The sequence below is a fragment of the Muntiacus reevesi genome, chromosome 4 (genome assembly GCF_963930625.1).
Source record: "Muntiacus reevesi chromosome 4, mMunRee1.1, whole genome shotgun sequence".
Lineage (NCBI taxonomy): Eukaryota > Metazoa > Chordata > Mammalia > Artiodactyla > Cervidae > Muntiacus > Muntiacus reevesi.
Genome location: NC_089252.1, coordinates 147,645,373 through 147,673,029, shown reverse-complemented (window position 1 = coordinate 147,673,029; position 27,657 = coordinate 147,645,373). Strand labels below are relative to the sequence as shown.

The window sequence follows — 27,657 nt, the reverse complement described above, 5'->3', positions numbered from 1 at the left end:
ATGACAGGGGAGGGAGGCTGCCAGGTGTCCCAGCTGTTGTCACTGCGAACTGCCCTTGTTGTCCCTGCAGGCTCCGGCAGCTTCTGCGGAGGGAAGCTGCTGAGGGAAGTCTGTGGAAACAGCTTATATCCCACATATCACAGGAAGCTGCTGAGGGAAGTCTGTGGAAACAGCGCCCCAGCATCTGAACCCAGGGATTACAGCTTGAGGGTGAGAAGGCAGCCTCCCTCATTGAGAGACTTCTGAAGAAATTGGCCAGATGCCCATTTTGTCTTCAGCTTCCTCTCAGCAAAAGTACCAGAAATAAAAAAAAAAAAAAGAGGGAATGCTCCTGAGGCTTTCCTAAGGAGCTTCAGCCTGACCTGCCAATTACATACACAAATTGCCTTGAGCCACACTCACTGCAATTGTTCAGAAGCTAGCTGGGAGAATATTCTGGATTTAGAAAATATCTGTTGACTGATACACAGAGGAATTAGAATGGTCAAGACCCTGACCCATAAACATTTAAAACATATAACTTAAATAATTAAATGTATACGGCATTTTATTTGGGGGGTGTTTGGTCAGAATAGACTTCTCTTCCTCGTAATTGTTCACATACACTTTCTCCTGTTTTGTTGTTGTAACAGTCACTGCTTTGATGACCTTCATCCCTGATTAACTTTGTCATTTACTGCATGGTTCACCCAAGCATTACTGCTTCACTGCGGAACAGCAAGAGGCTTCCCAGGTGGCTCAGTGGTAAAGAACCTGTCTGCCAAAGCAGGAGAGGCAGGTTCAATCCCTGGGACAGGAAGATCCCCTAGAGACAGAAATGGCAACCCACTCCAGTATTCTTGCCTGGGAAATCCCATGGACAGAGGAGTCTGGTTCATGAGGTCGAAAGCAGTCAGACACAACTTAGTGACTAAATAACAACGGAACAGCTACTCAGGACTGGGACCATTCTCCACCCGTTATTCACTCCCAGTTCCCAACCTAGTGCTCAAAACACATGAGGTACTTAATAAACATTTTAAAAGTAATGAACTAATGTTAACATCAACTTCCTGATCTCTAGTCATTATTGTTTTATCCCTGATACCCTTTCCACAAGTGCACCTCAGTTGCTTTTTAAATTTTATGCCATATGTAAAACAGATAGTCAAAGGGAATTTGCTGAATGACTCAGGGAACTCAAACCAGGACTCTGTAACAACCTAGGGGGGTGTGGGATGGGGAGCGAGGTTCAAGAGGGAGAGGATATACGTAAACCTATGGTTAAGAGACTGAACTGACTGACTGATGGTTGATGCATGTGAATGTTTGGCAGAAACCAACACAAATTCTGTAAAATATTTATCCTTCAATTAAAAAAATACATAATTTAGAAAGCTTCAAAAAGATCTCTATCCTGGTAATAACCACTCTTTGTATTTCAGAAAGCAGACTGAGATGGCTCAGCATGGACGAACATACGCATATACTTCTAGTCTTCACCAAAACATGTAAATCTCTAATTAGGTTTAATTAGGTTTTTAAACAGATACTAAGCACTTATTAGAGTTTTTCATATCTTTTGTCTTATTTCTACTGCTGTGCTTTTCAAAAGCATGTCCAAGTATACTGACATTTCCTACCCAGCAATCCTTTTCTTAAACCCTAATTCCTCTGTAAGCTGGCTTTCATCTACCCTTTTCTTCAGGAACTGCATACTGTTCATTCACCAAAATCTTATTCTTAGCAAATTTTAACTACCTCTTTGTGGGGTTGAATGTGCCCCACCAAGAGAGAAGTCCACTCAAAACGTGTAAGCGTGAAAAAGGGTCTTTGCAAATGTAATTATGTTAAGTATCTCAAGGTCAGCTCATGCTAGATTAGGGTGGGTTTTAAATGCAATGACAGTTGTCCTTGGGAGAGAAGGGGAGAGACAGACATATCAGAGGAGAGAGTCATGAGAAGATGAAGGCAGAACTTGGAGTGATGCAGCCACAAGCCAAGGAACTCCAGTGGTTGCTGGCAGCTGCCGAAAACTAAGAGAAAAGCATGGAACTGATCCTCCCACTGAGCCTCCAGAAGGAAGGAACTTTGCCAACACCTTGACTTCAGACTTCTGGGCTCCAGAACTTTGAGAAAATTTCTGTTTTATGCCATCAAGTTTGTGACAATTTATTACAGTAGCCCTAAGAAACTAATATATCATACAATGGAATACTAAATAGCAATTAAAATAAATGAAGTATTTTTCCAGTTTGAAATAAAACTCACATATAATCCTGTGTACATGTAAGGTGTATAACATGAGGATTTTCTATATATACATATATACACACACACACACATGCACATTTTTATATATACACATACATACACACATATATAAAATGAAAGGATTGCCAAAATAAACCTAGGTAACATATCTTTCACCTTACATAGTCACCGTTTTTGTGTGTCTGGTGGCAACATGCAAGATTCTTTTAGCAATTTTTAAGTATGTTGATACATACAATACAGTACTGCTGACTATAGCCATCATGCTGTAATATTAGATCTCCAGAATTTATTCATCTTGTAACTAGAAGTTTGCACTTTTGACCAGTATGACTGAAGCCCCTCACCCCCCAGCCCCTGACAACCACCATTATACTCTGTAACTTTGATTTTAGAATTTTAGATTCCACATATAAGTGAAATCACACAATATCTTTCTCTGTTTGACTTAACTTCCTTTAGCATAATGCTCTTAAGGGTCATCCATGTGACCACAAAAGGCAGGATTCCTTTCTCTTTTATGGCCAAATAAGAAAGAATGAACTACTGAAGTAATCATGTTGAATGAAGTTCAAAATAAAATACTGAGTAAGAGTTCATGCAAAAGTTCATGTTTTGCATACAACATGCAAAAAAAGTGCATGTTGTATAATTTTATTTACATAAAACTCTAGAAAATCCATACTATTAGGAGAGAAAGCATATCAGTGGTTGCCTGAGGATGGAAAAGGTGAAGATGACAAAGAGGAGCATGATAAAGCATTACAAAGGGGCATAAGGAAACTTTTTGAGTCATGGACATGTTCACTACCTGGATTTTTTTTAAATTTATTTTTAATTGGAGGATAACTGCTTCACAATGTTGCATTGGTTTCTGGAGTACGACAATGTGAATCAGTCATAAGTATACATATATCCCCTCCCTCTTAAGCCTCCCTCCCACCTTCCCATCCTCCACACCCATCCAACCCCTCTAGGTCATCACAGGTGGCTTCTGATAATGATTTCATGGGTGTACAAATATGCCCAGATTTGCCAAATATGTGTTTATTGTGTGTCAATTATAATTCAATAAATTTCTTTGAGAACTAAACTTTTTAATTTAATCTGAATTGAATCTTTGTGTGTGTGTGTATGAGAGAGATTACATGTATTAAGCACTGCCAACTTACTTACTTTTCTCCTTCTCACTCTTGGTGACCTCTGTAGGAGAAGGCAATATCATGGCAGAAGAAGGGTTCCTCTCCTCTGTGGGATATCCCTTATATCCTTACCAATGGTTTCTATCCATTTCTTTGGGAGAAGTCTCCGTACTGCTGATTGTTTTATCATTCAACATACATTTGAGTTGCTTCTATATTCCAGACACGGTTCTTGGCATGGGAGATATAATCAATACTGAATAAGACAAAAGCTTTTGTGGCGCTTATGTTCTAAGAGATGAAACATGCAGACAAACAAAACTAATAGGAATTTATATTAATATGGCAAGTAATGATTAAAATAAATGTAAATCACCAATAAAGAGCTAGTCAGTGGCAGCAACTGCTGCCTTAGATAGGAGACACAGAAAGACCTCTCTGAGGAAACATCATTTGCACAGAGACCTGAAGTAACCAAGGTCGCCAAACCCATGTTTGGGAGAAGAATGTTCTGGGAAGAAGGGACAGCAAGAACGGAAACCATGAGCCAGATGCGTGCTGGGCACACTTGAGGAAAAGCAAGGAAGCCAGTGTGACTGGAACAGAATGAGCAAGATGGTGGTGTGCAGGAAATGATGTCTAAGGGGTAGGCCTGACTTGGAAGCTCTGTGTACTTTGTTCAAAGCATGATGCAAAGGGAATATGGAGTTTTGAGAAGAAAAGTTATGTGATCTGTATGCCTTTAAAGATGATCATTTTGGCTGCTGCAGGAAAATAATGGACAAATTAAAAGGCTTTAGCAGTAGTCCAAAAAAGAAATGATATGGTTTCACCTGGATGAGAAGTGACCAGATTCAAGATACAGCCAATAGGATTTTCTGAAGTGAAACAGAAAAAGAGGGGACTTTATGATTCCTGGGTTTTTTAATTAAGCAACTGGATGAATGGTGGCAGCATAGGATGTGGTGGAGAGGAACAGGTTTTCAAGGTGGGAAGAATCAAGAATTCAGTTTTAGATGGTAAAAGATTTGGAGTGGTTAGAGAGAACTAGGAACTTGAGTTAGGCTATGGCATGTATCTGGCCATAAAAGACTAAAAGTTCCTGTATGTGGAGTCACAAACAGGGAGGCAGGTCATGATGGGAATGGCCCCAGTGGCCTCTGAGAGGGAGGGAGAGAGTAATCTCTAATCAGAGCTTCTTCTGGTGACCAATCTTTTAAGTAGCTCATAACAGTAAGAAGGTGGTATTCAGGGAGAGCCTATGGTGGTCTTGGTGTGTCTCATTAGTAGCATTTAAAGCTCTAAAATCTCTCTTCAAAGCTAGGGGTAGGCAGTATAATAGATCTTCCCTAAATACTGCTGAAGACAGGTAGGGGCAAGCAATGTCCATGCCTTTTTCCATGAACCTACAATGGTCTTCTGCTACAGGGTTCACACACTGTGAGTCCTCTTCATATGTCAGACCTCTCCTCCTCCACTCTGTAATTTCTGCCTGAGGGATAGTCTGGATCTTTTCTGCCTGAGGGATAGCCTGAGCAGGCTGTGGGGAACTGGAAGGTACCATGTTAGGCCCTGTCTGCCTAAATACACACCACACCATAAGTCCCATTTTATCACAATCTCCTCCTGTTGGCACAGCACCCTCTCTGAGTCTGTTCTTCCTAGGGTTCCAGTTGCAGGGAAGAAGTAGGTCCTTGGTCCCTTCTGTTCTCAGATTTCTATACATATTGGGAGATTTCACATGTGTGTGTATGCATGTTCAGTTGTGTCTGCCTCTTTGTGACCCCATGAACTGTAACCCACCAGGTTCCTCTGTCCATGGAACTTTCCAGGCAAAAATACTAGAGTGGATTGCCATTTCCTTCTCCAGAGGATCTTCCCAACCCACAGATCAAATCCCACATCTCTTGCATCTCCTGCACTGGCGGGCAGATTCTCTACCACTGCTCCACCTGGGAAGCCCCGATTTACATATACGATCACCAAATAGTAACAGGTTCCTCTCAGAGCTGCACATCTACATCTAACTTTTCTCTAATACTCATTTCCTGCCTTCTTTTTAGCACTATTACACCTATTTTTAATATCTATAGATAAAAACTATTTTTTTCTGCAGAGAACAGTTTTCATCCCTTCTAAAACTTTACAGCCACAATAATCCACCAATCTTTGCTGCTCTTTCAAGTCAAAGACTTTTGGAATTCAAAACAAAACCATTTCTCTCAAGGTGCTGTGCTATGCTCAGTTGTGTCCAACTCTTTGCAACCCTATGGACTGGAGCCCACCAGGTTTCTCTGTCCATGGGATTCTCCAGGCAAGAATACTCCAGGCCTTGTCCTACTTCAGCGGTTCTTTCTGACCCAGGGATTGAAGCCAGGTCACCTGCATTGCAGGCGATTTTTTTACATGTGAGTCACCAGGACCTAACATCTGAAATCAAAAGACCTAACACTTTAGACTCTATTTTGAAATTCAAAATAAAACATGGATTCTTCTGGGCTCATTCCTATCATCTCTCAGAAGTACAGAATGCCTAAGGCAATGGGTGGAGGTCAATGATGTAACAAAAATTCCCAGAAATTAAAATTTCACAGTATCATCTCACTATTGTATCATTTGTATCAAATGAAGCCTGGTTGAGGGTGGGAGGAGAGAGTCAGTTGTCTCAGATCTATGAGGTCACAGCTGAGGTCACAGAAGAGTTGAAAAGGGCTAGGATGATAGGCGAGATGAAAGGAAGCTGTTGTGAGATGCGGCTCAAGGAGGAGAAATTCTAGGAGGTTAGGGGTGGGGAGAAGAGCTATTTGGGGTGCCCAGTTGGGTAAGTTTCTGGGCATAATTTTCTTGTTAGTTCCTGACTCAGTTTTAGAGACAGGAAGGATGGAAAGAGGGGTTCTGGGAAGCAGCTTCTCAAAGGAGGATTTAACTCTGAATCACTGATTTGACCTCTCAACCCCATGTGTTTTTGACAGTATCAGCTGTGGGGTTTCCCTCTTGCCTACAAAACACTTGAAGGCTGGAGCTGACAGACCTCCAGCCTGTGGTGCTACTCTTAGCTGTCTGACTAGGATGGAGGATGGGATGGGAAACTGTCCATTCTTGAATTTATTATATACTACTTCCTAACCTTGTCTTAGAGCCACCGTTACCTCAAGCAGCCACTGGCCCACTCCCTGACCCAATCCCAGTCACCTATTATTTTTTCACTTAGTTTCTCTTTTCTCTACCCACCTTCTCACTGGAATTTCTTTACCTGGGGCAAACACTTCTTCCCTCACACCCTTATCTTTACACATATGTGTACAAACATACACACACATTCACACAAACACACTGACCCATTCAAAATACAGGTGCTTCCTGAACTACTGAGACATCTCTCTTGGTAGTTCTCCAACAAGGAAGTCTCCTCTCATCATTTACCTGCCCTCTTCCCCATTCATTTACTCTTCTCCAGGACGTGGAGCTATCTCCATCTTCAGCTCCAGAGCATCTGATTTCCGTTCAGACTAATGGCACAGCATGCCTTCCAAGATCAAGAACAAGAGGGAGGAAGGAACTCCAGGCAGCAGAAAAGGTAAATGGGGCTAATGATGACCTTCAAATGTCCTTAGATTGGATATTCTCTATGGGAGAAGAATCAAGGTCCCCTGTCTCCCACCCCTACCATGGCTGCACCTATTTCCTGGTTGGGGAAAGTTGGGACTTTCATGTGTCCTTTCTCCTCTCCTTAATGGAAGGAACAAAAGCAAGTCATTCTCATTCTAATTAGAAGGTGGGCTTCAATCTGAAATTCCTATAGGAGGAGTTAGCTGTGTATACAACCAAGGGGCATTTATTTATCCCAAGACCCACTTTCTCTAAGAAGTTCTTATGTCCTCTACAATGTAAATTAAGGCCAGATGCCAAACTTTGCTTTCCTTGTCCTAGGATGCAGAGAAGGGCCAGAATCTGCTGCTTTATACTGAATATGAGACCCAGGCAATATTATACATAAAATCTGAAAAAAAAAACAAAAAAAAACCTAGGTTTTCTGTGCACTTATAGGTCAAGAAAGATTCAGAAAGGAACTGGAGCCTTGGTTTGAGCTTTTAAAGTATGCAGAAGATGTATATGAATTTATAGGAAGCAAAAATGGACACAATATTGTAAAGAAGTTATACTCCAATTTAAAAAAAACTATCTAATGTATGATTATATTTATAGGACATTCTGAAAGTGATGCAACTACATGGAGAAGAAATAGATCAGTGCTTAGTTACCAAGGTCTGGGAGTAATGGAAAGAGACTGATTCCAAAGAGAGAAGAGAGAATTTTGGAGAGTGATGGGAGAGTTCTATACCTTTACTGTGGTGGTGATTACATGATGTTTGCATATGTCAATGTGTAAAATTGTACACAATAAAGAATAATATTTACTGTATATAAACTATTCCTCATAAACCTGGCTTCATAAATTGTGATTCTAATTACTCAATGTCTTCACCACCATTTTAGCCAACTTCCAGGAAATGCATAGTACCACTATTTCCAAATGTATTGAGATGTTTCTCATCATCAAAACTAAGAAATGCAGGAATCAAAAAATCACAGGATTTTGTCCAGTAAAGATATTAAAGACCAAAAAAAAAGAAAAAGAAATGAGTTTAAAGGAATTCAGGAAGAAAAAGAGTTAAAAGTGTCTTCTAAGGTTTCTAGGTAACATATCTTATTAAGGTGCTCATAACGATTAACTGAGCCTCAAGTCTGACAGCCACTGAGGAATTGCGAAGCCTGCCACTTGGAGGAAGATAGAAAAAAGTTCTAAGAATATGAGGAACAGTTATATGGTTCCACTACAGAATTACGAGAAAATAGTCGGTAGATATGGAGTCACTGAGTTCTATTTAGGAAAGTGCATTGTTGTTCCTATTCAGTTGCTAAGTCGTATCCCACTCTTTGCCACCCCACGAACTGCAGCACGCCAGGCTTCTCTGTCCCTCACTATTTCCGTGAGTTTCCTCAAACTCATGGATGCCTTTTAATCCTTTTTGTTGCCTAATTGCTCTGGTTAGGATTCCCAATATCCTGTTGAATAGGAAGGTGAGCGTGAGATTCCCTGTCTTTTCCTAACCTTATAGGAAAAGCTTTTAGCTTTTTACCATTAAGTATGATGTTGGCTACAGGTTTGTCACATACAGCCTTTATTATAGTGAGGTGAATTTCTTCTATAACTAATTGTTGAGAGTTTTATCTTGAATGGATATTGAATTTTATCAAATTATTTTTCTGCATCTATTTAGAACATTTTATGGTTTTTATCCTTCATTCTGTTGATTTTGGGCTTCCCTGATGGCTCAGCTGGTAAAGAATCTGTCTGCAATGTGGGAGACCTGGGTTCGATCCCTGGGTTGGAAAGATCCCCTGGAGAAGGGAATGGCTACCCACTCCAGTATTCTGGTCTGGAGAATTTCATGGACTGTATAGTCCATGGGGTTGCAAAGAGTCAGACATGATAGTGACTTTCACATTCCGTTGATGTGGTGTATCACAATTGATATCCATTTGTAGAATCATTCTTAGAGCCCAGGGGTACATCTCATCTGATTATAGTGTATGAGCCTTTTAATGCTCATACATTGCTGAATTCAGTTTAATGCATTGCTGAATTCAGTTTGTTAGTACTAAGTTGAGGATTTTTGCATCTACATTCATCAGGAATATTGGTGTGTAGTTTCCTTCTTGTTGTATCCTTATCTGGATTTTGTATGAGAAAAATGTGGGCCTCATAGAGTGAGTCTGAGCATGTGCGTGCCTTCCTCTTCAATTTTTTGGAAGAGTTAGAGGAGGACTGGTGTTAACTCTTCATTTGGTAGAATTCACCTGTGAAGTCATCTATCTGGTTCTCAGCTTTTCTTTGTAGGGAGGAGTTTGATTACTAACTTCATCTTCTTACTCATTATTGGTCTGTTCAGATTTTTGTATTTCATCATGATTTGGTTTTAGTAGGTTGTATGCGTGCGTGCTAAGTTGCTTCAGTTGTGTCTGACTCTTTGCGACCCTATGGATGGTAGCCTAACAGGCTCCTCTGCCCACGGGATTCTCCAGGTAAGAACACTGGAGTGGGCTGCCATGCCCTTCTCCAGGGGAACTTCCTGATGCAGGAATTGAACCTGTGTCTCCTGCAGCTACTGCACTGCAGACAGATTCTTTACTGCTGAGCCACCAGAGAAGCCCGAGTAGGTTGTATATTTCTAGAAATTTATACATTCCTTCTAAGATATCTAATTTTTTGGTGTATAGTTTTTCATAGTAGTCTCTTTGGTATTAGCTGTGATATCTTTTTATATCATCTTGATATATGTTTTTATATTTTATTTTATTTAAGTCCTTCTTTTTCTTCCACATGTTTGTTGAGTGCTGTTTAATTTCCACATGTTGTTGAATTTTAAGAATTTCCTCTTGTTATTGATTTCCAGTTTAATACCACTGTGGCAGGAAAAAATACATGGTATGTTATCAATATTAAGTTTGTTAAGCTTGCTTTGTGGCCCAGCAAATGACTTTGCCTGGAGAATGTTCTGTGTGTGCTTGAGAAGAATGTGTATTTTGTTGTTATTGGATGCAGTGTTTTGTATAGACCCATTTTGTCTATAATGCCATATATTTGTTATTTCCTTCATAACTCTGCCTGTGTGATCTATTCATTATTAAAAATGGAGTAATTGAAGTCTGCTATTATTATTATTTTTGTCAGTTTTTCCCTTCAGTTCTGCTTACATATGTATATATATTTAGGTGCTTCAAAATTAGATGTATATATATTTACAACTGTCATATCATATTGATGAACTCTTCATTATATAATGATCTTCTTTGTCTCATATGACAAAGTGTACAGTTTTTGACTAAAAAATCTGTTTTGTATGATATAAACATGGCTAGTCCCGCTCTCATTTGTGTACCATTTGCCTGAAATATCTTTTCTCGTCCCTTCACTTTCAGCCTATATGCTTGTGTGATAGCCTATAGCTAGACTGTTTTAAACCATTCAACTCATCTGTTTGACTGGAGAATTTAATCCATTTATGTTTAAATAATTATTAATATGTAGCTATCAGTAATTACCATTATTACCATGTTGTATTCTACTCTGTAGCTCCTTTGTTTCTTCCTTCCCTTCTTGCTATCTTGTTCTGTGATTTATTGAAATTCTGCAACAGTTTGCTCTGATTCCTTTTATCTTTTGTGTATCTTCTAGAGGTTTAGGTTACCATGAGATATATCCTACGTATGTCTTTTTAAGCTGGTAACAGCAACTGCATACAAAAACTCTACATTTTTTCATTTCCCTTCACATTTTATGTTACTGATATCACTATTTAGACCTCTTTATAATATGTATCCATTAAAAAATTATTGTATTGATAGCTATAGCTACTTTTAATACTTTTTTAACTTTCACACTAGCATCACAAGTGATTTAAGCACCACCCTTACAGAATTAAAGTCTTCAAACTTGACTATATTTATCCCATTTCCAGTGAGATTTATACTTATGTTTTCCTCCTGCTGTTTAATATACTTTCAACTTGAAGAACTCCTTTTAGCATTTGTTGTATGCCAAGTCTAGTCATGATCAAGCTTTTGTTTGTCTGGGAAAGTCTTTATCTCCACTTCATTTCTGAAGAGTAGCTTTGCCAGATAAAGTATCTTGGTTAGCAAGTCTGTTTGTTTGTTTTTGATACTTAGATTCTATCATCTTACTCCCTCCTGGCATACAAGGTGTCTATCGAGAAGTACTCTTTTGGGACTTCCCTTGTATGTGGTAATTCACTTTTCCTTGCTGCTTTCCAAATTCTATTTTTCTTTGACCTTAGACAATTTGATTATAATGTCTCAATGAAGATTTCTTGATGTTTAGCCTCCTTGGAATTTTTGAGCATCATGGATCTAGATGTTAACTTCCCTACCAGATTTGGCAATTTTTCTGTCATTATTTCATTAAATAAGCTTTCTACCATTTTCACTTTCCCTGTTCCTCCTGTGGCTTTCAAAATGCCCATATTATGTCATTTGATGGTGTCCCATAAGTCATACAGGCATTCTTTACTCTTATCAGTTCTTTTCTTTTTATTCTTCTGAATTTCAAATTATTTGTCTTCAAGTTCAATCATTCTCTTTTCTTCTTGATCAAGCCTGTTGTTGAAGACCTCTATTGAATTTTTCATCACAGCCATTGTATTCTTCAGTCACAAGAGTTTCTGTCTGGTTCTTTCTTTATAGTTTTCATTTCTTTGTTGAACTTCTCATTTTGCTCACGTGCTGTTTTCTTGATTTCCATTCATTGTTCACCTTCTCTTGTGGCTTAAAGATTCTTTAATATAACTGTTTAGAATTGCAACTCATCTCCATTCCTTTGAGATCCATCACTGGATCTCTTTGTTCTTTTGGTGGTGTTATGTTTCCTGGATTCTTCATGTTCCTTGAATTCTTGCATTGCCATCTCTTTATTTGAAGAAGCAGTCCTCTCTTCCAGTCTTTACTGACTGGTTCAAAGGTGAAAGATCTTCACCAGTCAGCCCAGCTAAAGATTTGGGGAGTCTTTCAAGTCTTTCCTATGGGTGCACTCACCTCTATATTCTTGTTACCTCTTGAGGAGAGGCCTTCTGTTAATCCCAAAAAGTCAGTCTGGGTACTGGCAGCCTCCTGTTTATTTTCCCCAGAGTATTCAAGGTTCTTTCAAATGTTCCCTCTCCCATTCTCACACTGTCTGCAGAGGCTTTCACTTACCATCTGCAGAGGCTAACATGGACCATCTCAGGGTTATGTGAAACACTAGGAGCATTTGTCAGTCAGTTGAGGGAAGTAACAGACAGGTGAGAAGTCCCATTGTGTTCTGGATAACCCTCTTGGTGGAGTTCACCTAGATCTAATAGGTGATCTGCAGCTGGTTCTGGAGATCCATGTGGTGAATGCCATGAGTGTCCACCGCTTTCTTCTCTTCACAACTCCCCCAGTACTATTCAGCTGTGCCAATCACCTTAGCCATCTGGGTGGAATGAGATAGAAGTGGGCCTCCTAAGTCAATGCCTTAGAAGCCTGGGAAGTCAGAGAGCTCATTCCACTCTCACTTCCCTCATAGGAGAAATCACAGGTTGAGAGGGTCCCTACTGGCACTAAGCTATGCTGCCTTTGGGGAGGAGTGTCTTGGGGGTGGGAGGTAAAGTGAAACTGTCTTTCTTACCTTCTTTAAAGCATCTATTCGTGGATTTCTTTTGCTTGAATGAGGTTTTGGAAGCTCTCCACTGGATTCCTGATTTCCCAAAAGGTACTTCCATCCATGGATGGTTGTCAAAATTGATGTTTATGGTGTAGATATGAGGGCTGGTAACCTTTTATTCTGACACCTTGTTTATGTCACCTATCTAGTGACTCATCAGATTTTTATCACCCTTTCTTTCCAGAAAATCCTTTGAAGACACAATGAGACCAAAGGTGGGTGAGACTTCCAAATACACTGGTCCCTTTGGGCTTCCCTGGTAGCTCAAATGGTAAGGCATCTGCCTGCAATGCAGCAGACCTGGGTTCGATCCCCGGGTCAGGAAGATCCCCTGGAGAAGGAAATGGCAACCCACTCCAATACTCTTGCCTGGAAAATTCCATGGATGGAGGAGCCCGGTAGGCTACAGTCCATGGGATCACAAAGAGTTGGATACAACTGAGCAGCTTCACTGGTTGGGAATCAAGGTTCCTGGGGAAAGCAGAGATGAAAAGGCAGTGGCCAGGAAGCAGGAAAATTAACAAGAACCATATCTTGGAAGACGTGGGCACTGTAGCTCAGAATGCTCTTGACCAAGTGGTGGGTCATTGTGCACTAAGACAAGTAACATCTTCAAAGCCACAACTACACTAGATGACTTCAAAAGCAAGGAGGCTATATATGTGGGTATTAATAAGGTGAGTTAACATAGGAGTCTGTTTATATCTGTCACCCACTGGCTAGATTAAGAGATGACAAGGGATATGGGCTGAAAAATGACTCAGTAGGGCTGAAGGAGACTTAGGGCTGCCTGACAAATGGCATGCCTTCGAGTGTCCATCTCAACTCCAAAAAATGCCTCATATTCTATCTGTTTCATGATGTGTCAGTTCAGATTCTGGGAGAGTTAAGGTAATGTTCCCAATGTGTGTATCTTATTTCAACAGGAAGTAGAATTAACAATCACTGAAACCCTGTGGGACCAGGTGAGTACAGAGGGGTCCTCTCTGACAGCACAGTGAGAGACGGGAGAAGGGAGAGAAGCTTAAGAAAGGAGCACATTTCCTTCTTTCCCCATGAGTAATTTGCTGATTGACGGTAAGGAATCCCCATGCTCCCTCCCCTAGTAGAACTAGATGAGTTCTACTACTCATCTAGTCCCAAATCCTCAGACACTCCTTGTGTCTGTACATCTCAATGCCCGTCCTCAACACCCACTTCTCCATTAGATAAGCCTTTTCGAGTATGTTTTCTCTACCAGCACTGTATAAGCACTGTAAATTAATAATTTAAATCTCATCCACTAGCAAGTACCTTAGGGCAAGTACTGAAAAACCCATATATTTTAACTCTCAGATGAGAAGAAGACAATTTACCATTTTGGTATGAAAATTAAAGATCCTAACTCCATTTCTTATTAGAAAGAAATATTTTACCTCTAGAGCCACTCAGATGATCTGACAAATTGTCTGCCAATGGCCCTTGATTTCTATGTCATAAAAAATAAAGATTTGGCCCTTCCAGAATGAGGTAACTTCAAAATTAACCTCTCAAAAATAAATAAGTCAACCTAAAGAGTAGACACATTTAATTTCATTCATTTGAATGAAAAGTTAATTCCATAAAATGACTAATTTCTGCATAATTACTAGTGAGCTGTTGTTTCTGAGGGAAACATGCCTACTGTTTCTGGAGTTCCTGTTTCTAACATGATTATGATCATGTCATTAGCACAGAAGAGGATTCTTTTCTTCCATCAACTACAGCAAAAAAGTCTACACAAAGACATAGAATTTGCTTAAGTCACTCATACATAATTTAAACATAATTTCAATAGGTGGGACATTATTCAGTTTTGATTATTTACAGTAGTAAACTGCTTTGTTACTGAATTTCTTGAGAGTATTTTAATAAAGATTCTGAAGAAGAATAAACACCAGATTCACACTGCAGCATCAGAGATTGCCAACATGATTTTTTGAATGCTTCAGAATGTTCTACAGACCACCAAATTTATTGACAATAATTTAAATGAGAATTATGGCCAGCAGCAGAAATATATTCATGGAGCTTTCCTGTCCTTTAACTTAATATATTTGAGAGATTCAGACCTGTTATTGGAGAGGTCTGAGGTGTTGAAAAGAAAAGAATATAAGTTTGTACTTGGATGTGAAGAACTGCCTTTTCTGTGATTATGAAAAACATAGTGTTTTAATGTCATTTCAAGGAAATTAGATCAAATCATTAAAATTGTTTTAAAGAGATCGAGTAGAAAAAAATATTTTATAGAAGACAGATTAACCATATGTTTGGTAATGAATGAAACTGTTGAATCTATCAAGAGAGTATTTTGGGTTCTGAAAACTTTTTGAGTTGAAAGAGAAATACAGGTTCATTAGGTCACCAATGGGAATTTGTTGCCTTCAGTCTTCTAACTGAGGCAACCCCACGAGCAGTTACTCTCAGAATCCACATGATTAAGCCCTGCATTTTGAAATTGCTTTAAAATAGACTTGTATTTAGAGAATGTGAGAGAAAATTCTTTTAATTCTATAAAAAGAGATGTCTTTTTCACTTTGATGAAATTTCCTTGTTTTCCCAGAAATAGGAAAATGACAACCAAGGTGACAATTCTCAAATATAAAAAACACAAGATTTCACTTTATATTTAAATGGTCTATTAGTGCAGAAGCTAGCTATGCTCATTAATAGCCAAAGCAAACTGCTATAAACTTTCACAGAACACAGATTTTCACTTGGAGTTTCTGAGACCTTTCCAAAATTATCAGCTATTTCAACTTCCCAATCTTGACATTCTAGTTGCATTTAAACTGTGATATAGAGATGAGAATTAGAGGGAAAGTGATCACTTTTGAACCTATAATATCAATTATTCACATGAAACTAAGCAGAAAAAGACTTTAAATCAAAGACTATGAATTATTTAAATGAAAAAAAAAGTAAATGAAAGTCTCCATAGCCTCTCTCCTGCAAGGCCCCACTGAACAATACTATGTAACATAATCAACTTTTTTATTATCTGTCTTTCAGTGACTTTTCTCATAAGTTTTACAGAAAGAAAAAGGATAAATTCCTTATGATTATACAGTGGAGATTACAAATGGATTCAAGGGATTAGATCTGGTAGACAGAGTGCCAGAACTATGGACAGAGGTTTGTAACATTGTACAGGACACAGTGACCAAAACCATTTCAAAGAAAAAGAAATGCAAGAAGGCAAAGTGGTTGTTCAAGGAGGCTTTACAAATATCTGAGGAAAGAAAAGAAGCAAAAAGCAGGGGAGAAAGGGAAAGATAAACCCAACTGAATGCAGAGTTCCAGAGAAAAGCAAGAAGAGATAAGAAAGCCTTCTTAAACTAACAATGCAAAGAAATAGAGGAAAACAATAGAATGGAAATGACTAGAGGTCTCTTCAAGAAAACTGGAGATATCACGGGAACACTTCAAGCAAGGATGGCATGATAAAGGCCCTAACAGAGGTAGAAGAGATTAAGAAGAGGTAGCAAGAAAACATAGAAGAATTGCACAAAAAAGGTCTTAATGACCCGGATAACCATAATGGTGTGGTCACTCACCTAGAGCCAGACATCCTGGGGTGTGAAGTCAAGTGGGCCTTAGGAAGCATTACTACCAACAAAGCTGGTGGAGCTGATGGAATACCAGCTGAGCTATTTAAAATCCTAAAAGATGATGCTGTGAAAGTGCTGCACTCAATATGCCAGCAAATTTGGAAAACTCAGCAGTGGCCAAAAGACTGGAAAAGATCAGTTTTTATTCCAATCCCAAAGAAAGGCAATGCCAAAGAATGTTCAAGCTACCATACAATTGCACTCATTTCACAAGTTAGCAAAGTAATGCTCAAAACCCTTCAAGCTAGGTTTAGCAGTACATGAACTGAGAACTTCCAGACATACAAGCTGGATTTCGAAGAGACAGAGAGGGAGGAGCCAAGATGGCAGAGGAATAGGAGGGGGAGACCACTTTCTCCCCTACAAATTCATCAAAAGAACATTTGAACGCTGAGCAAACTTCACAAAACAACTTCTGACTGCTAGCAGAAGACATCAGGCGCCCAGAAAAGCAGCCCGTTGTCTTCGAAAGGAGGTAGGACAAAAGATAAAAGATAAAAAGAGAGACAAAAGAGCTAGGGACGGAGACCCGTCCTGGGAAGGGAGTCATAATAGAGGAAGTTTCCAAACACCACGAAGAGGCAGAGAAACCAGAGGTCAAATTGCCAATATTCGTTGGATCATAGAGAAAGCAAGCGAGTTACAGAAAAACATCTACATTTGCTTCATTGACATTTAAAGCCTTTGACTGTGTGGATTCCAACAAACTATTCAGATAAAGAGACAGGAGTACCAGACCACCTCACCTGTCTCCTAAGAAACCTGTATGCAGGTCAAGAAGCAACAGTTAGAACCAGACATGGAACAACAGTCTGGTTCAAAATTGGGAAAGGAGTAGATCAAAGCTCTATATTGTCACTCTGCTTATTTAATTTTCTATGCAGAGTATATCATGCAAAATGTCAGACTGGGTGAATCACAACTTGGAATCAAGACTGCCAGGAGAAACATCAATAACCTCAGATATGCAGATGATATCACTTTAACAGCAGAAAGTGAGGAGCCTCTTTTTGAGAGGGTAAAAGAGGAGAGTGAAAAAGCTGACTCAAAACTCAACATTCAAAAACTAAGTAAGATCATGGCACCCGGTCCCATCACTTCATGGCAAAGAGATGATGAAAAAGTGGAAACAGTGACAGATTTTATTTTCCTGGGCTCCAAAATCACTGTGGACAGTGACTGAAGCCATGAAACTAAAAGATACTTGCTCTTTGGAAGGGAAACTATGACAAACCTAGACAGCATGTTAAAAACCAAAGACATCACTTTGCCAACAAAGGTCCACATAGTCAAAACTACAGTTTTTTCAGTAGTCATATACAGATGTGAGAGTTGGACCATAAAGAAAACTTGAGTGCCAAAGAATTGATGCTTTCAAACTGTGGTGCTGGAGAAGACTCCTGAGAGTCCCCTGGACTGCAAGATCAAACTAGTCAATCCTAAAGGAAATCAACCCTGAATATTCACTGGAAGGACTGACGCTGAAGCTTTAATACTTTGGCAACCTGATATGAAGAGCTGACTCACCTGAAAACCTGTGATGCTGGGAAAGATTGACGACAAAAGGATATGGGGGTGGTAGAGGATGAGATAGCATCACTGACTTAAAGTACATGAATCCAAGCAAACTCCAGACAAGAGTGGAGCCTGGGGTGCTGCAGCCCAAGGAATTGCAAAGAGTCAGACATAACTTGGTGAATGAACAACAAAGTATGTTAAAATTCCTGAATATCAACAAAAACAAATCTATATTTCAACTGAATAAAATATACCTATCTGTCTAAAGTCCTCATCCTTTCCCCAAAATGAAGAAACTCAGACTACCAATAGTCACTGTCTCCATCTATGTCTGGGTGAAGAATATAGGTGCATGTTTAGTTTTAGAAGAATCTGCCAGAGCTTTTCCCACAGTGATCACACACTTCTGTACTTCTTCCAACAATATATGAGAGCTTGAGCTTCTCTATGTTCTCACCAACACATGGTCTTGGTCTACTGGTGTATTATAATCTAAATGCAAATTTGCTGATTTCCACAGCTATGTTTAGCTTCAGAACAAACACCAATGAAATGAAGTACAATAGTGGGTTTCAGTGACATTCCTTTCACAACTTGGCCTTCTTTAAATAACTTCCTGTATTTCACCCACCTACCATATGAAGAAATGGTGGCCCAGAAATATAAATGAGAGTGGAATTCAATGGGATTTATTTCTTTAAGCTAGGAAGTCATAGTCTGTTGGCATTCACACTCTACAGCCTAATAATGACTGAGAGATTCTATATATAAAATCCCTTTGTAATAAAGTCTGTAACATTAATTTTTCCACAATTTTTTGTCTTGTCAGGTGCTAATGGCCTTTAAGGATATACAAAATGAGGTGAGATTAAATTTCCACTCTCTAAATTCCGTGGCCATATCACTTCTCTTGCTTCTGATTTTCCTATACCCTTCTGTGCTATTGACTTTGATCAAGCTTTTAGTTTCATTTCTTTATCTAGGGATTTCTCCCTTAAAAGACTAGCACTCATTAGTCAGTCTAGTAAGTAAGACCAGAAGATGCCTAACAATTCCCTTATGAAAATATATGATAATACAGAGAGAAAATCATATCTATCAGAACTACTCTCAGCAAGAATGCTATGCAGTTATGTGAAACAGATAGGTGACTGAGTTGGGAGGATCCAAATGACATGGTAAACTATTAAGATAGTATGTTTATTAATTATAGGGTATACAAATTAAGAGTCCAGAGCTAAACTTCGCTCTGCAACAATCCTCCTCTTCTGCTCTTTCATGCAGGTTCTAGTATTTTTTCTATACAAACACTAATTAAATATCTAAAAATATAGTCCAAAAATGGTGTATATTATTGGCTTACCCCAGACATTGAGTTACTACATTTGCTTGCTCAAGGTGTTGATGTGTCTCAGTCCTACCCAGGTTGGACCAAAAGGACCTGAAAGAAATTTCCTCTACTCCACTAACTGAATCACTCTTAGCCTTTGAACTAAGCCTTTTTCTATAGTCCAAGAAGCCATGCCATTGTATCCTACTGCTGTGTCTGGAACTTACTCTAGGAAAAAACTACAGCAGCCTCTGCCTCCATCTGGCTGGAGGTAAAAGGGAGAAGAGATCAAAAACTTGGTATTTTCACAAAGTATTCCTCGGCCTCAGAGCACCTCCATGTTACCCAGAATTTTAGTCCCCTGTGTCCTTCCTAAGTGTCCTCCAAACAGGACTTGAGCTAGTGAGAGGAGGAGGTTTGTCCATAAGTGGTACTAACATGTGTTGATTTCATCCTTTCAAGGCCCATAAACAAAGTTAAATGTCCCACCTGACATCTCCTGTGCTGAAGCTCTATTCTAGGTCTAGTGGTTCTTCATGGGGTTCATCAGACACAGTCCCTGCCCTCATGGAACACCTGGGCTGGTACAGACTGTTTTATCAGTCTGACAAACACCTTCAAACATACAGGTACATGGAGAGAAGAAAGTCAAGCAAAAGATATCTGGGAGAGACAACTAGAAAGCACTTCCTTGCCCCAGAGCACTGTTATGTAGAAACACCATCTAGCCAGCTCGTGGGAGCTCAGGGGCCCCAAAGTACATAGCATCAGCAGCTGTTTACTCTGGGATGAGTTAAGAGGGAATTTTTTAAAAAAAGATACTTAAAGGTTCATCTCAGAGAACCAGTGCATACACAATGAGCAGTCAGCTCAGTTCAGTGGTTCAGTCATGTCCGACTCTTTGAAACCCCATAGACTGTAGCATGCCAGGCTTCCCTGTCCATCACCATCTCCCTGAGCTTGCTCAAACTCATGTCCATTGAGTTGGTGATGCCATCCAACCATCTCATCCTCTGTCATCCCCTTATTCTCCTGCCTTCAATCTTTCCCAGCATCAGGATCTTTTCAAATGAGTCAGTTCTTCACATCAGGTGGCCAAAGTATTGGAGTTTCAGCTTTAGCATCAGTCCTTCCAATGAATATTCAGGACTGACTTCCTTTAGGATGGACTGGTTAGATCTTCTTGCTGTCCAAGGGACTGAGTCTTCTCCAACACCACAGTTCAAAAGCATCAATTCTTCAGTGCTCAGCTTTATTTATAGTCCAACTCTCACATCCATACATGACTACTGGAAAAACCATAGCTTTGACTATGGACCATAGAGGACCATAGATGGACCTTTGTAGGCAAAGTAATGTCTCTGCTTTTTAATATGCTGTCTAGGTTGATCATAGCTTTTCTTCCAATGAGCAAGGGTCTCTTAATTTCATGGCTGCAGTCACCATCTGCAGTGACTTTGGAGCCCCCAAAAATAGTGTCTCACTATTTCCATTGTTTCCCCATTTATTTGCTATGAAGTGATGAGACTGAATGCCATGATCTTCGTTTTCTGAATACTGAGTTTTAAGCCAACTTTTTCACTCTCCTCTTTCACTTCCATCAAGAGGCTCTAGTTCTTCTTCACTTTCTGCCATGGGTGATGCCATCTGCGTATCTGAGGTTATTGATATTTCTCCTGGTAATCTTGATTCCAGCTTGTACTTCATCCAGCCTATCATTTCTCATGATATACTCTGCATATAAGTTAAATAAGCAGGGTGACAATATACAGCCTTGATGTAATCCTTTACCGATTTGGAACCAGTCTGCTGTTCCAAGTCCAGTTCTAACTGTTGCTTCCTGACCTGCACACAGATTCCTCAGAAGTCAGGTCAGGTGATCTGGTTTTCCCGTCTCTTGAACAATTTCCACAGTTTGTTGTGATCCACACAGTCAAAGGCTTTGGTGTAGTCAATAAAGCAGTAGATGTTTTTCTGGAACTCTCTTGCTTTTTTGATGACCCAATGGATGTTGGCAATTTGATCTCTGGTTCCTCTGCCTTTTCTAAATCCAACTTGAACATCTGGAAGTTCATGGTTCACATACTGTTGAAGCCTGGCTTGGAGAATTTTGAGCATTACTTTGCTAGCGTGTGAGATGATTGCAATTGTGCTGTAGTTTGAACATTCTTTGGCATTGCCTTTCTTTGGGATTGGAATGAAAACTGACCTTTCCCAGTCCTGTGGCCACTGCTGAATTTTGCAAATTTGCTGACATACTGAGTGTAGCACTTTCACAGCATCATCTTTCAGGATTTGAAATAGCTCAACTGGAATTCCATCACCTCCACTAGCTTTGTTCATAGTGATGCTTCCTAAGGCGCACTTGACTTCACATTCCAGGATGTCTGGCTCTAGGTGAGTGATCTGGTTATCTGGATCATGAAGATCTTTTTTGTATCATTCTTCTGTGTATTCTTGCCACCTCTTCATAATATCTTCTGCTTCCATTAGGTCTATACCATTTCTGCCCTTTATTGAGCCCATCTTTGCATGAAATATTCCTTTGGTATCTCTAATTTTCTTGAAGAGATCTAGAGTCTTTCTCATTCTATTGTTTTCGTCTATTTCTTTGCATTGATCACTGAGGAAGGCTTTCTTATCTCTCTATCCTTGCTATTCTTTGGAACTCTGCATTCAAATGGGTATATCTTTCCTTTTCTCCTTTGCCTTTAGCTTCTCTTCTTTTCTCAGCTATTTGTAAGGCCTCCTCAGACAGCCATTTTGCCTTTTTGTATTTCTTTTTCTTGGGGATGGTCTTGATCACTGCCTCCTGTACAATGTCATGAACCTCCATCCATTGTTCTTCAGGGACTCTAGCAGATATAATCCCTTAAATCTATTTGTCACTTCCACTGTATAATCGTAAGGGATTTGATTCAGGTCATACCTGAATGATCTAGTGGTTTTCCCTACTTTCTTCAATTAAAGCCTGAATTTGGCAATAAGGAATTCATGATCTGAGCCATAGTCAGCTCCTGTTCTTGTGTTGGCTGACTGTATAGAGCTTCTCCATCTAGGCTGCAAAGAATATAATCAATCTGATTTCAGTATTGACATCTTGTGATTTCCAGGTGTAGTCTTTTCTTGAATGAGGAGGGTGAAAGTGAAAAGAAAAGTGAATGTCACTCAGTCATGCCCTACTCTTTGTGATCCCATGGACTGCAGCCCGCCAGGCTCCTCTGTCCATGGGATTCTCCAGGCAAGAATAAGGAAGTGGGTTGCCATTCTATTCCCCCAGGGGATCAACCCAACCCAGGGATCGAATCTAGGTCTCCTGCATTGCAGGTGCATTCTTTGCCATCTGAGCCACTAGGGAAGCCTGAAGAGAATGAAAGAGGCCAGAAAACAGAGAGCACAGAAAGACCAGAAAGAAAAAAAGAGGAGAGGCCGCTGCATGAATCATTATGACTGTAGGTAACGAACTGTGTATCTCCCACCCCTAATAAGGCCAGAGTTTGTGCTATTTATTATTCAGCAAACATTTATTGAATATGCATTGTGTTTTATGTGAGGCATACAAAAACAACACACATTCTTTCAGGAAACTTCAAATTTCATTACATTCCAAAGAAGCCCACATGCCTCACACAGACATCCCTATAATCTTACCAAGTCTAGCTGGTACACTGAAAAGGAAAGTGGCCCCTGACTCTCTGACTTTCTCTCATTTTTTTCAGCTGCAGGAAGATGCTCGGATTCGAGGTAAAGAGCAATACATCAAGGTTTGGGTAAACCAAGGGTGAGGGGAGGGAATAAGGAGGAGTTCATAATCAAAGTCTCAATGTGGGAGCTTCTATTTGGCTGAAAGCTGGAGTCTGGGCCCCACTAGTCTCTCCTCTTTCCAGTCCAGTTATCTGGACAGGGACAGCAGGATCCCTTTCTCCCTTGGAATGGTTGTTGAGGGCCAGAGGACACTCTCAGCCCTGTCAGACAAGGCACTTGTCAGGAGAGGAGAGACAACAATTGGAGGGAAGCTCCCCAGCTCTGTGTTTAGGGTTTAGGAGGCACTGAAGATTGGGAAAGTCAAAATGGAATGATTATTTAGGGTGGTCAAATTATAGTACTCAAATGATCATATGCAGATTTTAATGTTTCAAGTGAAAACACGCAGGTGCTGTCTTAGTTGCTCAATCATGTCCAACACTTTGCAACCCCACGGACTGTAGAGCACCAGGCTCCTCTATCCATGGCGATTTTCCAGGGAAGAATACTGGAGTGGGTTGCCATGCCCTCCTCCAGGAGCCTAGAATTATAGCATAAACTTAGCCATAGTTGGTGTTCCTTCTTTTCCAAAAGGGAACTTATAACTTAGGGCTTTTCAAACATTTTAAAGTGTACAAATTACCTTGGTTCTTAATTCAATAGGCCTGAGACTCAGGTTCTTTATTTCTAAGAAGCTGTCATGTGATGCTAGAACTTGTGGTTCATGAATCAGACTTTGAATACCAAGGATATAAATGAGTTCACTGAAATATCCTCTAATGTCACGAATACACACTACTAAATATAAAAGAGATAACCCACAAGGACTTAGTGTATAGCACAGGGAACTCCACTCAACCTTCTGTAATAACCCACATGGGAAAAGAATCTGAAAAAGAATGAATATATGTACACGTATAACTGAATCACTTTGTTGTACACCGGAAACTGACACAACATTGGAAATCAACTTCTTTTTTCATTTTTAATTCAATGTATATTATTTTATTTTATTTATATTATATTATTTTAATATTTGTCCATAAGAACATTTATAACTGATCATCTGATTTGGGTTAAATGTATCGCTGTGCTTAGTCACTCGGTCGTGTCTGACTCTTTGTGATCCCATGGACTATAGCCCACCAGGCTCCTCTGCCCATGGGATTCTCCAGGCAAGAATACTGGAGTGAGCTGCCATTGCCTACCCTAAGAGATCTTCCTGGTCCAGGGATCAAACCCATGTCTCTTATGTCTCCTGCACTGGCTGGTGAATTCTTTATACTAGTGACACCTGGGAAGCCCAAAAGCATCACTACTCAGTTTTGTCTTTTGAAGTGTTCTCCAAACAGGACTTGCTCAGTGATGCAAGCTATTGTGTTATCATTCTGTAGCATATGCTATCTCTGCATGGTTTGGGGGTGATCTTAGCTTTGGAGGTGCACATAAGATTAATAACATTCAGTGAGTCGTGTACTGGAAGTATCCATAAGTTACCACCCAGGAATCTGCTGAATTCTGAATATCAGTTTCCAATCCTCAGGCCCATGCAGGGCAGCAGACAGGACCAAAAATATGGAAATATGGCCAAGCAGAATCCATCATGAGGTACAGGGAAAACTTCTCTTGGTTGCTAAGTCCTAAAGGTCAACAGGTCAAAAGGGCTAAGTTTATCTAAGCTTGAAAGAGGTTCTCCTTTATTCAAGGAAGGCTGTTTTCCAAATAGGTCACTACAGGCCCTGGAATACCTGCTTGATGACCCAATGTAAAAAGCATGGATTTAGGATCTTGATTGTTGTTGCTATTGTTTCCTGCTTCCTAAAAGGTGGGTGGATGGGTGAATGCAGAATAAGATGAGAATAATTCATCTCATTGTATTTTCCATACTGAAAAAAGAGACAAGGACCTAATCTAGTGTCACTGCCCTGGGACTGAGGAATCTGACTAACTCCTAATGCCCAGAGCTGGTTAAATGGAGATCTGGTGGCCATGGTTCAATATATACTTTGAAAGTGACCAGATGTCCAGTGTCACGTTCTGCAACTGCCTCTCTGACAGGCCTATAGTTCTTTAGCTTCTCCACAAGTTCTGGTCTCTCCCACTTTTACTGGCCATACTCCAAACTAAGGATGTGAGCGGGGCTCAAGGTTCCTAAGGAGATACTTTCAGACCCCTGCAATGGAATGATTCCTTCCTGTGTCCCACTCAGGGATGAGCTCTGCGACACCCACATCATCTGCATCCAAGACTGGGTAAGTGACCCTCTTTTGAGAGTGCCTAAGGGAGATAGCATCCACCTGGATATGGGTGTAGTGACTAGGAATACTGCCATCTCAGCCTTGAGTCTTCAGAACACTGTACTTCCAACATGTATCTCAGAAGAAGGTCCCCCACTACTCTCAATTTATGGTGAACTACAGAGCCAGGGCTTCCTCCTTCATCCTCAGCCCCACCAGAAATCTCTGGAATTTCAGCATCAGTCTGCACCTCACCATACAGATTTTGGAGATTCTATTCACTCAATTTAAGGGGAAAAAAAAAGAGACACAGAAAGAATGACAGATAAGAAAGGAATGCCACACAAAAAAAAGTAAAAAATGAGGAACTTAGAAAGAGAAGGACTTAGAAAAAGAAAATTTTAAAAACTTGAAAGTCCAATGCCTCAACATTGGGAGATGTCAATTTATTTTCCATCCAAAAACAGACTAGGAGAAAAAAAATCAGGCTATACCACCAGAGATTTAATTTAGACACTAGGAAAAACTTTGATAGTGAAAACTGAAAAACAGAGTACTGGGTAGTAAGAGAGCAACAGCATGTTCTGCAGAGGACTTCAGAAATACTTTTAAAAATCACTTTGACCTGTTTCAGATTCAGTTCCACCTGAACCAGGAAATGGATAAAGTGAACTTCCTAGATCCCTGTTTCAACCCAATTTGATCCTACTCTAGAGAGTTGTGCCTAGTGAAGTAAAAAAGCATTCCTCTTAAAAAGATATATCACTATAGTTCAAATTGATCATTGCTGAAAGCATGAAAGGAATAATGGACTGGCAACCTCATATTTACATAAATCTTAAATGTAATTATTATAAACCTTTACATATGAGGAGCACTTTTGATTGGTCAAAACCATATTGGATCAATGATTTTACTTTATTTCAGTATCCCTCTCTGAGGCAGACATGAGGAATTTATCTGACTTTCCTGATGAAAACATAGGTTCTGATAACTTAAGACACATCTCCTAATCCCACTAAGGGCTCTCTCTCATAGGACACAAGATCATCAGGGAATTGCAATTCCCAGAGCTAGTGATGCCCATTCCTAGTGGAGTCTGGCAACAAAATAAATCCTTAAGGGCAGTGGAGGCCAGGAAGGGGGCCCCAAGGGTGAGATATCTCTCCCTCACTCATTCACAGCCTCCTCTTATTTGGTACAGAAGCACCAAGACTTCAGATGCTGCAATGACCCCGAAGTTGGGAAGAGTGCTGCCAGGCACTGGAGAGCAGCCATCAGGGATCCAGGCCCAAAACCTGAGAGGACAGTCCTCTGACCAGCCAGCTTGCTACCCTAGACCCTAAGCCGACAATCAACGGAGAAGACCACCTTCAGGTATTTCACCGAGGTCTTTCCCCTGAACTCCACCCTTCATATCCCCAGGAACCCAGGCCTCATCAAGTCCTCACTCCAATATGGCAGAGTAGCAAACTCCACCCCCTCTCCAAAGCTGGGGTTACCTGAGGAACCATCGGTTGAGAAGGTAGAAGCCTGAGGGCAGGGCCTTGCGGGAATCTTTCAGTTTCTTGATTGAGGAAGAGCCAGACAGAGTGAGTCAGGTACAGATAGTTCTGTATAGGGAGGAGTGTTCAGAAATCGAGAGAGACAATTATGGGATAGAGAAATGGAAAGATAGAAAGTTTAAAAACACACTAATAAACATGAGGCCCATTATCCCCTTCGGGAAAGTGCTCTGGAAACCTACGTTATTTTGAGGGCTTAATTCAGAATCAAGAGTCAAACACTGTAGGTCCACAACAGACTCCATTGTCAGGATTTTCATTAATAAAGCAGTTAAGTAAACTGCCCTCAAGGGAAATGCTTAAGTGGTAGTCCACTTCCTCAGCCTTTCAAACTCCCTGACTCTCTAGTTTCATGACACCTAATCTCATATGGAGAAAAAGACCATTCTCAGATATTTATCTGTGTCACAGACTAAGCTAGTGATACTCTCCCTATGGCCCTATGTAAGGCTTACTGGGAACTCCTGAAAACAGAATCTGAGTGACGAATGACAGAGAAAATCAGGTTCATCTGCATGTGTCTAAGTATAGTGACTCTGTGTATTTTCCTGAATAGTCCCGTTTCAAATATTTTATCTCATTTCCCCCATATAGCAACAAAATACAAAGTGTCCCAATATTTTGGCAACAAGATCACACCTTTCTGAAAGAATATATACACTCACAAAACCTCTGTCATCGTTCAAAACTCACTTTTGACTCAGAAATTAAGGCAGAAAATTTCCTTTCTCCTCAGTATAGCATAGGCAGCAAGTGTAGGACAGCAGAGCGTGGGCACCTACACAGAAAGAAAATGGTGTACAACCAGTGGGTCCCCTCCCTTAGTGTGTGTTTGACATCCTGGGATATAGTCATAAGGGCAGAAATATCATCTGTAGGACTGATTTTAGTTTCAGTGCCATCTTCCTGGTAAACTAAATTTCTTTTCTTCTCATCCATATGACTGTGACATCTAGGGCACAGCTTTGGTTGCCTGA

General features: G+C 40.1%; 1 protein-coding gene across 1 annotated transcript; it reads left to right on the top strand.

Moving 5' to 3' along the window:
- Window positions 1-27,657, top strand: C4H12orf54 (chromosome 4 C12orf54 homolog). The gene is given in 8 exon segments (XM_065935076.1): window positions 1-210; window positions 13,584-13,622; window positions 18,634-18,666; window positions 22,854-22,878; window positions 25,088-25,130; window positions 26,323-26,452; window positions 26,454-26,492; window positions 27,637-27,657. Coding segments are annotated over 8 exon segments (540 nt in total).